The 16708-nt window shown below is 33.6% G+C and overlaps 1 protein-coding gene across 3 annotated transcripts in view; it reads left to right on the plus strand.

The window, feature by feature from the left end:
* The first annotated feature begins 12855 nt into the window (after positions 1-12855).
* The window catches only part of LOC134265832 (zinc finger protein OZF-like), a 61803-nt gene continuing 57950 nt past the window's right edge, over positions 12856-16708 (plus strand). For all 3 annotated transcript variants that reach the window (XM_062748058.1, XM_062748057.1, XM_062748056.1), the window contains exons 1-2: positions 12856-12974; positions 14821-14894. In XM_062748058.1, coding sequence (XP_062604042.1) covers positions 12905-12974; positions 14821-14894 — 144 coding nt within the window. In that variant the 5' untranslated portion in view covers positions 12856-12904. The remainder of the gene's footprint in view (positions 12975-14820; positions 14895-16708) is intronic.

Here is a 16708-nt window from a genome sequence, read left to right on the forward strand (position 1 = left end):
CGCCAATTTCAAAGCAAATCTGTGCCACTTTCGTAACTTTTTTGATTATTTTCGCAAAAAAATTAATGCTCCAGTAAACAATAAAATATTTATTCTATAGCTTTCTTAGAAAATAAGTTCCATTAATTATCTGTTGATGACAAAGGAAAACAACGTTGCTATATCTATTAAATAATTCCTTAACGTATTATCCATTAACATCATGCGATATCCATCTTGTGAAGTTAGGAAGTCGCGATCGTGTACTAAAAGTAAAACCGCAACCGTATCAAAATTTAAAATACGGAAAATTTTCACGATCACAACTGTTGTGTTTTTACCATTTATTAGTAGCGATAAATTGAAATAGTATATCAAATATTTTTTATTGTCTTATGTTTATTTAAATGTTAAACGAGTGAAATAATCAATTCAATTCCTAAATTTAATCAAAAAAAAAAAAAAAGTCATTACTGTTTTTTTTTTAAATATTAATTAATTATTTACCGGTATACACAGATTGGCTTCTAACAGAATTTTAATTGTCTGACAGATAAAGGGATTTACCGTACACTGTGTACGCAAAGGTGTTTAACACCTGTGTTCACTGTTGGTTTAAGGGGGATGTACAAGCCATATTGGATCTAGTCTGCTGTAAACTAAGAAATACCAAGAATGCGCTTAATACTCTACTAAACTAGCTCAAAGTTACTCAAAGTGCTAATGCACTAATTACCTACAGTTAGAGACCAAAATTAGTAAATAATTAAGTTTATTTTGTCTTAATTAGAAGAAAATTAATCATGTTAGAACTGCGCAGCTACAGCATTCATGAGATGAAAAATGCATTGAAAATGGAGTTAGTTTGATTCATTGATAATATGGCTACAACCATTTGTTTCGTTTTTTTCTTGTCATTATCCATAATTCTTGAAAATTTGATTTTTCATATGGGTGTCTTCCTGAGGCCATGTGTTTATTTCGTCCGCCATTCCTCTGTCACACAGAGTTCGAATAACAATGATTTTAGAATAAATGCGACCATAATAACATCAAGACAAGAAATTACTAAGTAATAATCATTAGGTTATATTACTTACTACTTTTATTTGTTGCATCGCATCGTCTGATTAATGAAAAAAGGCGATTTTAACCTCACTCCAGCAAATCGGGAAAAACTGTCCTGTTTTAAACTCGAAATTCCTCGTTAATATTATTCCACTAAGCACATGGTTGGCATGTGCATATATCTGCTGTGGATAGATCCGTTTATTACCATGATTATATTTGATTTTTATGGAACAAGTCTTGATAATTTGTTGGTTTCTTTAAAACTCAAGAAAAAAAGATAAAAATGTCCTAAACATTTGTGTTTACGGAGGGTCTTTTTTCTGTGGCGATAGAAGTTATTTTCAAATGGGGCACTGCAAGGAGGATGCTTAGCATTTAATTTGAAAATGTTAAACAATATGCAGTGCATGAAAAATAAATTGTAATTACATGTCTTACATTCGAAAAGTTGGTACATATGTCTATTTTGTTTAGAAGTTAGATAGAAAAAATAGGCAGTTATAGGATTTCCTTCAGGCACCTCACATAAATAGCTAGAATGTTTGCAATGACCCACACATTGTATGGGGTCATGTTTGGACACAAAAACGCATCATGTCTCATTATGTTGACAACGTTGTAAGCTCTCGCTCATTGAACATACGAAGCTTGATAAAATATAATGAGTTGTTTCTATGAAATTTAGAATCGAGCACAATGTTTGCAAAGAAAGGTCCATTGCATATGCTAGTCTATCATCGCAAAAAAAGTGAGTGTTAACCCCCCCCCGCCCCGAAAATCCTATGTTTGTTTTTCAAAATAGTGTCAAAGATTAAAAAAAAATTGCATTACTAAGTATGTGATGGAACATGTACTAGACTTATATAAGACCACTTGTTATAAAAATATTTGGTTGCCCTCTCTCCCGATCTACTACCTAGAAATGGCCCGACTCATTTTTTTAACATCCCATTACACGATATTTTTTTCTTTTTCTTCCGTCAACAATTCTGTTTAAATTTTAAGGAATTTTTTTCTCACCTATAAATACGGACCCAATAATTTTTCCCTGAGTTGGGAGGACCACCAAACATCATTTTAAAGATGTTTATATGTTGATTTTTTATCTTTACTTTGTTCATTTGTAATTTTGAAAATATGGGCAAATAGAAAAAAAATTATTCATTAAATCTCCTAACCCACTCTGAATGATTTCATGCCTTTTCAACTGTTGCTCCTCTGTAATGAAAATTATAAATGCATGTTTATTTGACACAGTATACGAGGGGTGATAAAAAAGTAAACAATATCTTAGGTATTTGATATCTATATTATTGTTGAAATATTCAAGTATTTTTCAAAGTGTAAATTTTTAATTGAAGGTCTTTGATAGCATATTGCTTTAAAAAACACATCCCTTTTCAAACTTGCTTTCACCGGGCAACATAACATGTATCATATTTAACCATCTGCCTTCCTTCACTAAAACGATATCCAATCATTGATTGAAATTATAGAGGCCATTTAATAAACTGTGAACAAATTCTTATACGCTACTTCAAAGGCATTTCTAAGATATACATGTGCCATAGATATTATAGTCGTTTGTTGAACGAGTTCCACTGAGACAACCATTTTTCGTCAAAAGTACCTGAATAATGACGTCATTTTCAGATTGTGACATCACAAACAAGGAGCAAAACTTCAGCATATGCTATTTATAGAACTTGTGTTTGGCTATCTAATCTGAATTGTGGTTTTGTAGATATAGAGATATTTCGCGAACTTTTTGATAACGCTTCGTACTAGTAGGTACTAAAACAAGGTCATTCGTATCAATTTTATGTGTCTAATTTCTTTGTGTTTTATTGGTGATAATTAAAATTTTAATTGATAATATAATTTATCTGGTGCAAACTTACAAACTCTTAATTTTTAACTTTGATGGTGCTTATTTTTCCTTACCTGGAATCAAAGAGTTTAATTTTTTTTCATATTAATACGTAAACTATTTAACAACTGTTCGGTAATAATACTAAATAAATTACTTCAAGCCACACTATAACACCTTTCCTCTTTTAAAAGTGTTCATATTAATTGAAATATTTTGCAACTGTAATTCTCTTCTACATTTAAAGATTGTTATGCCCCTCCATATTAAGAAGAGGTCTGGAAAACAAGATTCTGTGCTAAAAATAGACCACGTGCTGCTATCCATGAACTACTTTCATGGTTCTTTACACTCTTTTTGAAGACAACGGTACCTTGTTTTGAACTTGAAATTATCATTTAAAAGTGCAAAATTTAGACATTTTCTCAACAAATGGTTGTAGAGAGAACATTAATACACAGTTTGTATATTTTTTTGGATTTTTTAAGGCTCTGCTGAATTCTGTAGCTGCGCAGTTCTAAGGAGCATATCAAAAGCATTTTTCTGCAAAAGTATAGATTATATATGCACAACATGCATTCGGTTATGCATATTTATTGTATCTTTATCAAAAAGACTTAAAATTTGATCAAAATATAATGTATTTTAGCCATTTGAAGAAATGTTTACATTTTGCTCTCACTGCACTAAAAGTGGCCGTACATCCCCCTTAAATGCCTGCGGGGCATGATTAAGAAACCCACGTGCCATTATAGGGTATTAGTGTTACACATCATTGAACAAACAATGTCGTGAAATTCATGTTGAAAGTCAAATTGTGAATGTACTCTCAATTAAAATTTATAAATTAAACTTATAGAGTGTTAATATGATTTCAATTCTTTACTGTTGCTTGATATATACATTCAATGGTCATTTGCGTGTTTTAGCAAATCCCTGGAGAAGAAAAATAAAAATGGCGGACATCGAAGTAATTGTCGTCCACCGGTAAATAATGTTTGAGTAAAATTTATTAGGAATGTGTCCAAGTTGTTCTGAAATCGGAATTACTATTCTTTGGTCTCGGGTATCTCCCGATTTATAGCTGTAAAATAATAACGTATTTACGTGTTATTTATGCCTCTGATTTAACAACAGTGTGAAACTACGGAGGCATTGAACAGGCAAGTTGGAGAAAAATAAGTAGTTACACAATTCAAAGAAGTTTTAACTACATTTTTTTACAAAACAGTATTTAATTGCTGTACTCATTAAAATACCTGTTTATTTTCTTGATACGTTCATGTCACGGAATAACCCGATAATTTTAGGGGTTTACCTGTTCTGATACGTTGTATCTGCGTTAAAATCTTAAGAAAACGGGAAACAAAGCCTCGTCCTATATAGTAAGTTCGACCTATCTTAGGATTTTTCAAAATTTAAGGCTGAAAATGAGCCTTTCGACCTATATACCCCATCGACCTATATTCCCGAAATTACGGTACTTAGAATACATCAAACTTTAATAGAATCATCCTCAGGTAGTTAAGATATAAGTTTATTCAAATGATGACCCCCAGGGGTAGGGTGGGGCCATAATGGGTGATAATTGTTTTACATAGGAATGCAAAGAAAAAAATCTTCTTCTCAAGAACACTTAAGCCTTAATTTGTTATATTTATTTGGGAGCATCCTCATGTAGTGTAGAATCGAGTTTGTTCAAATAATGAGCCCCCTGGGGCTAGGTGGGCAATCAAAGTCTTACAAAAGAATATATAGGAAAAATCTTCTCAATAACAATTATATTGTAATTGGTCATATTCGTATATTTACATTAACTGTGCTTTTCTACTAAGCAAACTGTGAAATAGATTTGAAACCATTTTCATGTATACCCACGCGTAGAAATATACATGGAGAAAAGTGCACTAGCGTCACAATGAGGCTACAGGGACTTTAGTAAAAATGCAACCATATAAGGCAGCGAGAAATTCAAATGTTGAGTATATTTTTAGGTCACCTGAGTAAACTCAGGTGACCTATTGCTATCTGTTTTCATCTGTCGCCGTCCGTTGTGCATCGTCCGTCGTGCGTCGTGTGTTAACATTTGAACATTTTCAGCTTCTTCTCTGCAACCACTGAACCAATTTCAATCAAATTTGGCACAAAGCATCTATGGGTGAAGGGGAACAAAAATTTTGAATTTCATGATCCCTGCCCCCCGGGGCCTGAGGGGTGGGGCCAAAACCACTAATATTAATGCAATCTTTGAAAATCTTCTTCTTTACTCCTGGACATCAAGCAGTCAAACTATTTGCATGATTGTAATCAGCATTGAGTCCTCTACCAAAATTGTGAATTTTATGGCCCCAGGATCAGGGGTTCTGGTGTTAGGGTGGGGCTCTATTGATTATAAATGGTGAAAATACATGAATTCTTTGAAAATCTTCTTCTCTGCTCCTAGGTACAGTGGCTGGAACGTTATTGTTGACAACTTACACGAACGATTCCGCACGATTAACGCACGATTAAACCTGTTACGATCTTTCACGTTCACGATTCTACACGTTACACGATCTTACACGATTATTAACGCAAACGCACGATTCTTCACTCAAAATAGTTCAAAATATTTAGGAATCAATATTTTCAAAACGAAATACGGCTTAATACTTATTTAAGATTTCAAAGCATTATCAATATTATTATGTTCCCCAAACGAAGTTGGGGAACATATTGTTTTTACTCTGTTTCTTCTTCTTATTATGTTCCCCAAACGAAGTTTGGGAACATATTGTTTTTACTTTTTCTGAATTTTTTCTTTGTTCTCCGGTACTTTTTTGTCCGCGAGTGTTCTCGTAAACTACTCATCCGATCTAGGTGAAACCTTTTTAGGATCACTAGGTATGTTATGTAGATGTGCGGAACGAAGGTCATTTTGCGCGCACGTGCGTGCGTGTGCGCACACGTGTAACACGTGAAATGACCAATATAATAGATATAGCCGTAACTTTTTAAATTTTGGATGAAATGCTTTGAAACTCATAATATAAGGATATATTAGTAGTATAGACATGATGACATAGTCAAAATAGCAAGATCTCACGCGCTTGCACGTGCGCTTCGCTCCGATTGGCTGAAACTAAAAGTCTAAATGTCTTTTTTGTTTTCTGACAAAATCCTTTGAAATTTTGAAGATAGTCATACATTATGAAGATCTACAGCATGATATATAAGAATAATTATGAACGCACGCACATGCACGTGTGCTGCAATCTGATTGGCTAAAACGTTAAATGCCTACAACTTTCTTGGTTCTCAATAATACAGGGTGAAATTTCGAATATGAATAGATATAATGAATGCCTACATTATACTACTAACAAAAGTAAATGCAAGGACGTGCATGCACATGCGCCCGCACACAATGCATTAAACGACAGTATACTTGAGTTTTTGATGTTCATGCAGAATTAAGAACTTCTAAATGTCAAGACATGTAACATACTGAAGTATGCAGATCTTTTGACCCTTGACCTTGAAACTGAGGTCAAGGTCACTGGTTACCTGAATAAAATGTTCATATTAGCTATTTATCAAAATTACCTTGACCTATGAACTTGAAATCGACCTTAACCTTTGTCCTTGACCCAAGGGTAAAAAGAAACATGAAGTACATGTACATGTATCTAGAAACACCTTTCAGAGTTTATTTCGGTTGGCAGGATAGAAGTTAAAGAGGTGGTTGTTTTGTAATGACCTTGACCTTTCATCCAAATGTCACAATCAATCTTAAGTTCTTGGAGTAAGATACAAGATTCAACTCCAACGTTGAATAGGTTAAGAATAAAAATACCCCCCCCCCTCCCCCCGCAACAACCAAACAAATCAAATTAATGGCAACGTAGAGAATCGCTGTTAAACTCAGATAACACCTCGGACCCACATAAAATTTCAGGAAAACTGCAGAAAAGAGCTCGAGGAAAGTGTATTAAAATATTTGATTTGAGTTTCCAAAGTATATAGAAATTATTAATTTATACGGAAAAAATTACAAATCCTGTCGTGTTTAAAATTAAAGTGCAGATGTACAAAGTTGGTATATAAGCCTTTTCTAGCCTATTTATTCAGATGTTGTTAATAGCATTCAATTCTACTGATTTGAAATAATATTTTAATACAAAGCATCCTTTGTTTATTTTACCTTTTAAATTTATTTGAATTTTTTTTTAGAATTACGCAATCCCCAGAAATAGCGATTTTCGGTATATTAAAAATCTATAATACATGTACGCTCCTTCCTAAAATAATCAGGTATTTGCATTCATGAAAAAAATATTAATAAGAAGGTGTTAAACAATATTGGTCACATTAGCTGACACGAATGTCTTTTTAAACATCTCTTGTAAACCCCAGAAAGTAGCCCCCTATGCATTGGAAAAAATGAATAGTTCCGGTCAAAAACCTTTATATATTTATTTACAAAGTATATAAAATTTACTAGGCACAGGTACCAGAGTTGTCAAAATGGCCTGAGAGGAAATATAAAAAAAATTCTGAACAGAAAGGAAAATCCCTTTTCCATGTATGGAACTACTATTGAATAAGTTCATTTTGATTGGTTAGCTATCGGCGTGATACCCTTAGTCGACTTTAACCCTGCCTTGTCGTCGGAATAAAACCAACTTTGAGCCCGAGTTTAAAATAAGTAGAGAAATAAAATGTGAATCGATGTATTAAATAAATGACATATGCTTGAAAAATGGTAACTTTATATATGTATTTTTTTCTTTGATTCGCGGGATAGAAAGATATGTTAATCGCTTAACCAACATGCCATAATCATCTTGCATATGCATGTACATGTATGCAAAACGTCAAAAGATATATAGTTGATATCATTGTAACTTTTATATTCTTAAATGAAATCCTTGGATACTTAGCATATTTATAAAAGGTCTAAGAGGAATAAAGCACGAAAAGGGACATGGGGAGCGTTTGGGGAACATCTGTAACGGTCCCCGTTACAATTAGCACTAGTTAAGTCTTCCGTTCACAACGGAAGACTTATAGTGTTTGTATTGTTTCTTTTTATTATTATTATTATTATTCCTCCCAAATTTTGTGAGCGCGATTACTCAGAGATGGCTGGATAGATTTTCACAATTTTTCTCATGTAAGTAGGTTGATATATGAAGTTTATATAAAATTCCGTATTTTGAAAAATTCACTTCCGGTCCGAAGTTATGGCCGATTTTCGAATTTTAAAATGGACTTTTGTCCGGCAGTTTTCTCGGAAACGGTTTGAAGTAAAGATATGGAATTTACAGGAGTATTAGATCATGATATTCTATTTGTTTTGAAGGTATTTTCGTGTGTTTCCAGTACTTCCTGTCCGAACCGGAAATGAATTTGTTTTTGGTCAATTTTTGATTTTTTTGTTTTTAGATATTTTTTCAAGATATTCTTATGTAAAACAGACATTTTTCTACAAATACTAAATATTTAATTTGTTTTTTAATCAGATTCCGCATTTTGTATATTTTCGGTACCGAAATTTTCTCTATTTACGTAGTATGTATAAGGTGGGCAAAGAAAGATAACTCTGACCTGTGAATGAGAATAGAACTTTCGAGATAAAGGCGGAAATAGTATTGATGACGTTAGAGACATATAAACGCTCTCCAGATCAACATATTTACACATTCAATATTCTCTCTTTTGCATATTACTTAATTCACTATATGCATATTAGTTTAATTTTGGCTGTGTAGCGTTAGTCTGTATATTGAAAGTTTTTAGCTCACCTGAGCCGAAGGCTCAAGTGAGCTTTTCTGATCACATTTTGTCCGTCGTCCGTCCGTCTGTCCGTCCGTCCGTCCGTCCGTCTGTCCGTCTGTCTGTCTGTCTGTCCGTCTGTAAACTTTTCACATTTTCGACTTCTTCTCAAGAACCACTGGGCCAATTTTGACCAAACTTGGTACAAAGCATCCTTGGGTGAAGGGGAATTTAAATTGTTAAAATTAAGGGACATATCCCCTCGCAAGGGGAGATAATCAAGAAAAGGCAAAAATAGGGTTGGGTCATTAAAAAATCTTCTTCTCAAGAACCACTGAATCTTATGTGGAAGCATCTTGGGGTAGTGTAGATTCTAAATTGTTCAAATCATGACCCCCGGGGGAAGGGCGGGGCCACAATGGGGAATCAAAGTTTTAGATAGAAATATATAGGAAAAATCTTTGAAAATCTTCTTCTCAAGAACCACTGGGCCAGAAAAGCTGAAACTTATGTGGAAGCATCTTGGTATAGTGTAGATTCTAAATTGTTCACATCGTGACCCCCAGGGGAAGGGCGAGGCCACAATGGGGAATCAAAAGTTTTACATAGAAATATATAGGAAAAATCTTTGAAAATCTTCTTCTCAAGAACCACTGGGCCAGAAAAGCTGAAACTTATGTGGAAGCATCCTGGTATAATGTAGATTCTAATTTGTTCAAAATCATGACCCCCGGGGGAAGGGCAGGGCCACAATGGGGAATCAAAGTTTTATATAGAAATATATAGGAAAAATCTTTGAAAATCTTCTTCTCAAGAACCACTGGGCCAGAAAAGCTGAAACTTATGTGGCAGCATCCTGGTATAGTGTAAATTCTAAATTGTTCAAATCATGACCCCCGGGGGAAGGGCGGGGCCACAATGGGGAATCAAAGTTTTACATAGAAATATATAGGAAAAATCTTTGAAAATCTTCTTCTCAAGAACCACTGGGCCAGAAAAGCTGAAACTTATGTGGAAGCATCCTGGTATAATGTAGATTCTAAATTGTTCAAATAATAACCCCCGGGGGAAGGGCGGGGCCACAATGGGGAATCAAAGTTTTACATAGAAATATATAGGAAAAATCTTTGAAAATCTTCTTCTCAAGAACCAGTGGGCCAGAAAAAGTGAAACTTTTGTGGAAGCATTCTGGGGTAGTGTAAATTCTAAATAAAAATCCCCCCTGGGGAAGGGCGGGGCCATTATAGGGAATCAAATTTTTTCATAGAAATATATAGGAAAAATCTTCTTCTCAGGAACCACTGGGCCAAAAAAGCTGAAACATATGTGCCCATGGAAGGATCATGGGGTAGTGTAGATTTCAAAATGTCTAAATTACGATCAGTGGGGTAGGGTGTGGATGCATTCAGGGTTCGACAGAAAATTTTTGATGTGGCCCGAATTTCACCAAAAAATTGGATGGCGCGCCAAATGTTCTGGACTAGGTGGAATTGTACATGTATTTAAATTTAAACACCGTATTTAAAAAAAATACAAATTCAATTATTTTTGATTAAATAAATCTGTAACTCAAATTTTTAATTTCTCCACACTTGTATTTTAAAGAAAGTTTTTATATGTACTAAATAATGTTTTAGGTAAGAAGGGGGCTAACTCAAAAAATATTTTACATGTCAAAAATTTTCCAATATAAAGCAATAATCTTGAGACTGTTTTGTGTACCTTGAATAATTCAATTCAAAGCATGAAAAATCCGTGCCAAGTTGACAGTCTCTCCCTTTTTAATTAAGCCGGGTAACTGGAAATCGTCCCTACTGAACGCATCTTTTGGGGATAATTTGAAATTGATTGACAGTTGCATTTATGCACAGTGCTTACATGTTGTTTTTTACTTATTTGTTTTACATTTTATGAACTATTACCTGCAATTTCAGGTTTTTCTTGATATACATGTATATCAATACTTATTTAAATAAATATAATAAATTTAGAAAATAATAATGTTAATTAGACATGTGCCTATGTATTTTGCATCTTGTAAAAAAAATGTCTTAAATATTATGAGTTTAACTAAAAAAATCACTTGTTTTAATATGTAACAGATTAATTATTTATAGGAATTTTGAATTTGAAAAACCCACATGTGCATTAACAAGTGTATTGCTTTTACCGTGTTTAACTTAATGATAGCATTATTAAATATTTTTATGGTTATAAATTAATTTTTTTTTTTTAGCAGTTTTAACATACCAGTTAATTGCAATAAACAAACATTGACAGCTAGGTCTAGATATTGCATCATACCCTGTGCCGTGATTCGCATCAAGTTCACAACAGGTGCTCAGTACACGCGAGGATTCTAGTGATTTGAATTGTTTTATTGAAATATTTGTAACTGATATCATTCACATGGTACACAATTAATAATTCATGCATAGCGGGAAGCATGGCGGCAACATGTGATGCATGGCGGGAGATCGTGAATGCATGGTGGTACCGCCATGCAAAAACGGCCTGGGGAAAACACTGAGGGTGGGGATGCATTAAGTATAACAAGGGGGAAATCTGGTAAAGAACAGAATGGTCAACGCTTCTCAGGTGAGCGATGTGGCCCATGGGCCTCTTGTTTAAACATAAATAACAAATAAAAGCTTTCCATGACTAAAATATGATTTTTTTTCAAAGTGCGTTAAGTGTCTCCATGGTAAAATATATTTATGTAGACTCTTAACGCACTTTGAAAAATTTTTTCAAAGTGCGTTAAGTTGGTCCCAAAATTAACGCACTTTGAAAATTTTTATCAAAGTGTGTTGATTTTGTCCAAATTTTAACGCAATTTAAAAAAATTTTTCAAAGTGCGTAATTTTTTCAAAGTGCATTGCCACAATGCTTCCACAGTTTAAACAGCCCTATCACTGACAAATGAAGCATCACTTGAACTAGATCGCTTCCTCGCCATTCGACTGCTTTGCGCATGACGTAAGCACACAAATACACAAAATTTCAGTCAGTTTGAAAGTAACACGTGCTCAAACCACGTGTAGGGATTTCGAAAAATTATGAAAGTGTTGTGAAAATACGTATAAAATAATATAATGATGTTTTATTTATTTATTGATGAGGAAAGCAACTGTCAAAAACGACTTTTAAGCTAATATGAGGTTAAAAACACCACACATGATATTTTCAGGTGATAGTTTGTTTGTGTATTTGTGTGTGATGTCATGCGCAAAGAAGTCGGATGTCGAGGAGGCGACCAAATTCAAGTGATGCTTCATTTTTCGGTGATAGGCTTGTTTAAATGGCGAAAGCATTATATTTATGAGGATTAACAAGTAGATGAATAATTGTTTTACTGATTTCTCTCGTCTCGGGAGTTAGCTCCGCGAAATAAGGTTGTAAAAGGTAGGCAGAGTAGCGATACCAGGTGGATTGGCCAGATTCCCAGTTTTCGATATGGCGTCCGTTCTGACTCTCCCCCGCAAAAGTCACAATATAAAAGTGGGGGTTAGAGTCAGAGGAATCTCAGATTTATGTATACTCATCCATGCCGCACCGCACGTATGAGAAAGAAGACAGTAATCAAACAAAGAAATTACATGTTTTGAACTAAATTGTCCAAATGCAGCAATGTTTAAACTATCTCTGCTTTGGATTGTTTTTATCAGCCTCCCTAGTATGAATATCAATAGTCTCTTAATTGCGATTTTTTGACTCTTTTAAATAAAAAATAGAATTTTTAGTAGTAACATTGAAATAGCTAAATAAAGCTACCTGAGGTAAATCTATGTAAGTAATTCTACCTATGTAGCTAAATCTAGTGATTGTACTGGACCTTGGTAAGATATGGCAAAATAGAAGTAAAAATATGATAAATATTATAAATACTTCAATATTTATTTTCAGCTAAAATAAAACAATCAAGCTTATCATGCTTATCTGACCAGATTTGGTGTTTGATATGCTATATAAGGTGTAGTAATTTCCTTAAGAAAAGATGCAACAAAAGAATTAATATTTTTACCAACTTTTATGTGAACTTATAATGTAATATTCAAAATTTAATTCAAATTAATAATTTTCAGTAAATTGTAAGATATTCATTTTGAGTCCTTTTGGGTAAATCGATGCACCAATTTCTGTTAATTTTTTTTTCCGGTGAGAGTAACGCATTGCCAAATGAATTATTTGTTTACTCAGATTTTGGACTAGAGCAATAACTAGGTCATGATGGCAGATTTCCAGTCCACACATTCACCTTATACTGAAGACCCTACGCTTGATATGGAGTTTACTGGTGTGTATCATTATATGTAAATTGGTGTCTCATTATAACGTGGTACTAAATCCTTTTGCATAAAAAGTGTTATTCTATTTTTTTTACTTTAACTGTCATCAAATACTATCCATAAACCAATCTATGGCCTAACTTTTTAGTGTCAAATTTTTTCTCAAGTTTGCATTGTTTAATTTGTAGTAAATTTTTAAAACAAGAAGTCTTATTTACCTCCTAGTCCTGAATACTTTATATCGCAATTACTTTAAAACAGGGTTTCAGATTGAAATAAGTAACTATAGGACATATGGCATATTTAACAGAAAAGTTATAGGTCATTCTGTCCTAAACTTCTTAAAACTATAGGCCAATAGAAAAGTTCAACTAACCCAGATTTCTCTCAAACTTTTACAAAAAAATCATTTAAGGGGCAATATCTCTCTGCTCCAAAGAACTACATGTATATGCGGTATATTGCATATATTTGCCCCCACAAAAGTCAAATTTTGAAAACTTCCTGAAATGTGCTGAATTCAATAAATTGTATGAAAAATATAATTCAACAGAAAATATTATAGTTTCAAAGCAATGTATTCACAATTTTTGTATTAATGACGTCACAAACTAGTCTGATTTTATATCCTCTTTCAGAAATAGGACAAAATGGACAAATTTTCAGCAATTAGCTTTAAAATATGTAGAGCGTAAGTTTATTCAATAACAATATTGACATATTCCATTGATATTATCATTCTGCAGATCCTTCACTCTACCCTTATTTTTTGGGGATTTCAAATGGGGCAAATTCAAAGAATACAGTGTAATTTCTTGATCCAAACTATAAGTGGGGGAATTGAAAATGGGGCAAAATTGTTCGCAAGTATGAAATGGCAAAAATAACCCTGTATATACAGTATTTATTGCAGTGATAATTCTTTTCCGATATATAGCGGAATTCAGCTAATTTGAATCCAAGAATCCGATATTTACAAGTATTTTCCGATACTTCAGGTTTTTCATATATTTCTGCGATAATGTCAAGTTTTTGTCCGTTTTAATCCGTTTAAAATAAATTGATGTTTTTAGTCCGTGATCTGCATCAGCCAGAGGTTTGTTTCCATATGTAAGTAAAGTAAACGCAAACGTCGGGATGATTGTGATTTCGTAAACACTCATGGTAATATGGCGCAGCTTGTCCAGCCAGGTCATGATGTGAAAGTTGTCGACAAGGGTATTAAAAATGTATGGAAATGGAATTGGCTGTGGCGAGTTGTAAACAACGAAAAATAGCCAGATGCATTTTATGCAATGAAGACATTAACTATGGAAATCGAGGTTGGAAGGCCATTGAGCAGCATTTAATCCAAAAGTTATAACATTCAGAAAACAAACGGTTAAATTAAGTGTTTATTTTGAATAGAATAAAGCTTTTATCTTCAATTTTGTGTCAATTATTTAAGTCTCTTTGGGGTTTACTAATGCTTAAACTCGTCAGCGTCGACCCCCAACCTAATTCGGATATTTTAGCAAGTTCACAGAATCATCACTGTTATTGTAAAGCAGTACAGATAAACTCTGTTATAAGGAAGTCGAGGGGAACTGTGAAATTCCTTCACTATATCCAAAATTTGTGTAATGAATTTATATAGCAGGGGATCCAAAATGACTTAGCTATATCCATGAATTCGGAATATCCGTGTTCATACTAAACAAGTTTTACTGTATAACATATTATTGTAAATAGGATTTTTATTAGAATTAACTCTTGTTACAAAAAAAATTTATTTCAGTTAGAAAAAAAAATTTAGAGCATTCTTACACAAACTTTATCATTCTGAATCTTACACATTACTTGTCTTGATTGTAGTAAAGAAGGAGCCATTTGGGATTTCTGATTCTGTGGAGGAGGAAGAAAATCAACAACAGCTGTTAACAGTGAAGGTAAATCATTTTTTAGCTCACCTCAATGCAGTTTGGGGAAGCTTATGTGATACCCTCAGCATAGGCATCCCAGGTTCAAGTTTTTGGTGAATTTTTTATACCCCCGCAAACGAAGTTTAGGGGGGTATATTGGAATCACCATGTCCGTCTGTCTGTCTGTCTGTCTGTAGACAAGATTTTGTCCGGACCGTTTCTCAGAAACTGTTGGATGGATTTGTCTGAAAATTTGTACACTTATTATTCACCATATGAAGCTGTGCACCTGGGATTTTCATCATGATTGGATGATTTTTCTGCATTTTACAGGCGTTTTTTCTTTTTTATTTTGTGATTTTGTTTTGCTCATAACTAAAAAACTATTAGACTTACAATCATCAAACTTGGACAAGTTATGCATCTTGGGTAGACGGTGTGTCCCGACCTATTTCAAGGTCACTGTGACCTTTAATTGAAGTAATTTTTTTTAAAAAACTAAGTCTTTAAAATTTTAAATTTCATAATCCTAAAAAATGTAAAAATATAGTTGTATCCTTATTAAAAAATGCTAAATTAAGTAAAAACTTATTTTTTATCATATACTTGACAGAAAATTCTGTAACAAATGTTAATGATTTGAGAGGAATTCAGTTTGTCCCATGGGCATAATTATCAAGCACTGGTCAAGGAGAATTTTTGATAGCAGAAATGTGCATGTCAAATTAGAGAGAAATTAACGAGTCAGGGCTCTCGATTCTCTAGATCTGGGGCCGATATTCGGCCCCGTTCCCAATGCAAAAAAGGTGCCTTTTTTCCCAAAAGAAAGGTGTAAATTTCCCAATTTCCATAGCAAAATATGAATTAAAAAATAAGAGTCCATGAAACCAACAAACAACACGTTTGCAAATGAAAGTGAAACCGTACCACTATTTTATTAGTTCGCGCCAAATGCATTCGTAAACTGGTTCGGGGAACCAGGTTATTGTTTTTACAAAAATGTGTACTAACTATGAGTGCAGAGTATCTTGTCATGTAGTTTCGACAAAAAACATCATTTTGGTTTCAAAAAGAGACATTTCATTTAAACATTAGTAAGCTGCACCTAGATCGAAATAATCCCACGCTTCGGCAAGGTCAGTCTAGCGCTGTATTGGTACGCAAAGTTGTCCATGTGATCAAGGAAATTTGGGACTATGTGACTGGCGACTGCATGTCACCTAGAAGACATAACCGTAATCATCAGCACTCAAAGATAGTAATAACAAATCTAATGTACTTTCATAAATACTATAGCCTACGTATCCATGTTTGTTCTGTTTAACTGTTTATTCAAAACCAGAGTTAAATTGATGACAAAATGCTAGAAAAGCGAAATTTGAGGATTTTTTAAAATGAATTTTGGTTAATATCCAACTTTTCCCAAAATGACGATAATTTTCCCAATTTGAACGGCCCCGGCCCCAGTCCCAAAAAGTGGTGTGAGAGCCCTGCGAGTTCATTGTCGGGAGTTAACTGGCAAGAGCACCATGCAGTATTAACTTAATTCATCTCTTGGGAGTTGGGCAAAAAGAAATGGTCTTATAGTTGCTTGTGTTAATTAAGAGTTCTTGATGACTGTAGTTCAGATAAAGGTCTTTCAATTGGTGTAATATAATTAAAACAAATTGATGTTTTAGTGTATGATTAAAACTGAATTAGTATTGTATAATATAATTAAAATTAATTATACGTGTGTTCATTGAAAAAAAATTAAACAGGGTATTATTTAATCTCGGAATAATTATTTGTCTCGGAATTCAAGTAAATCATCATTTCAGGTGTAGTGCCTATATGTAACC

This window comes from Saccostrea cucullata, unplaced genomic scaffold (genome assembly GCF_032062105.1).
Source record: "Saccostrea cucullata isolate Sc308-1 unplaced genomic scaffold, CSIRO_AGI_Scuc_v1 ctg703, whole genome shotgun sequence".
NCBI lineage: Eukaryota > Metazoa > Mollusca > Bivalvia > Ostreida > Ostreidae > Saccostrea > Saccostrea cuccullata.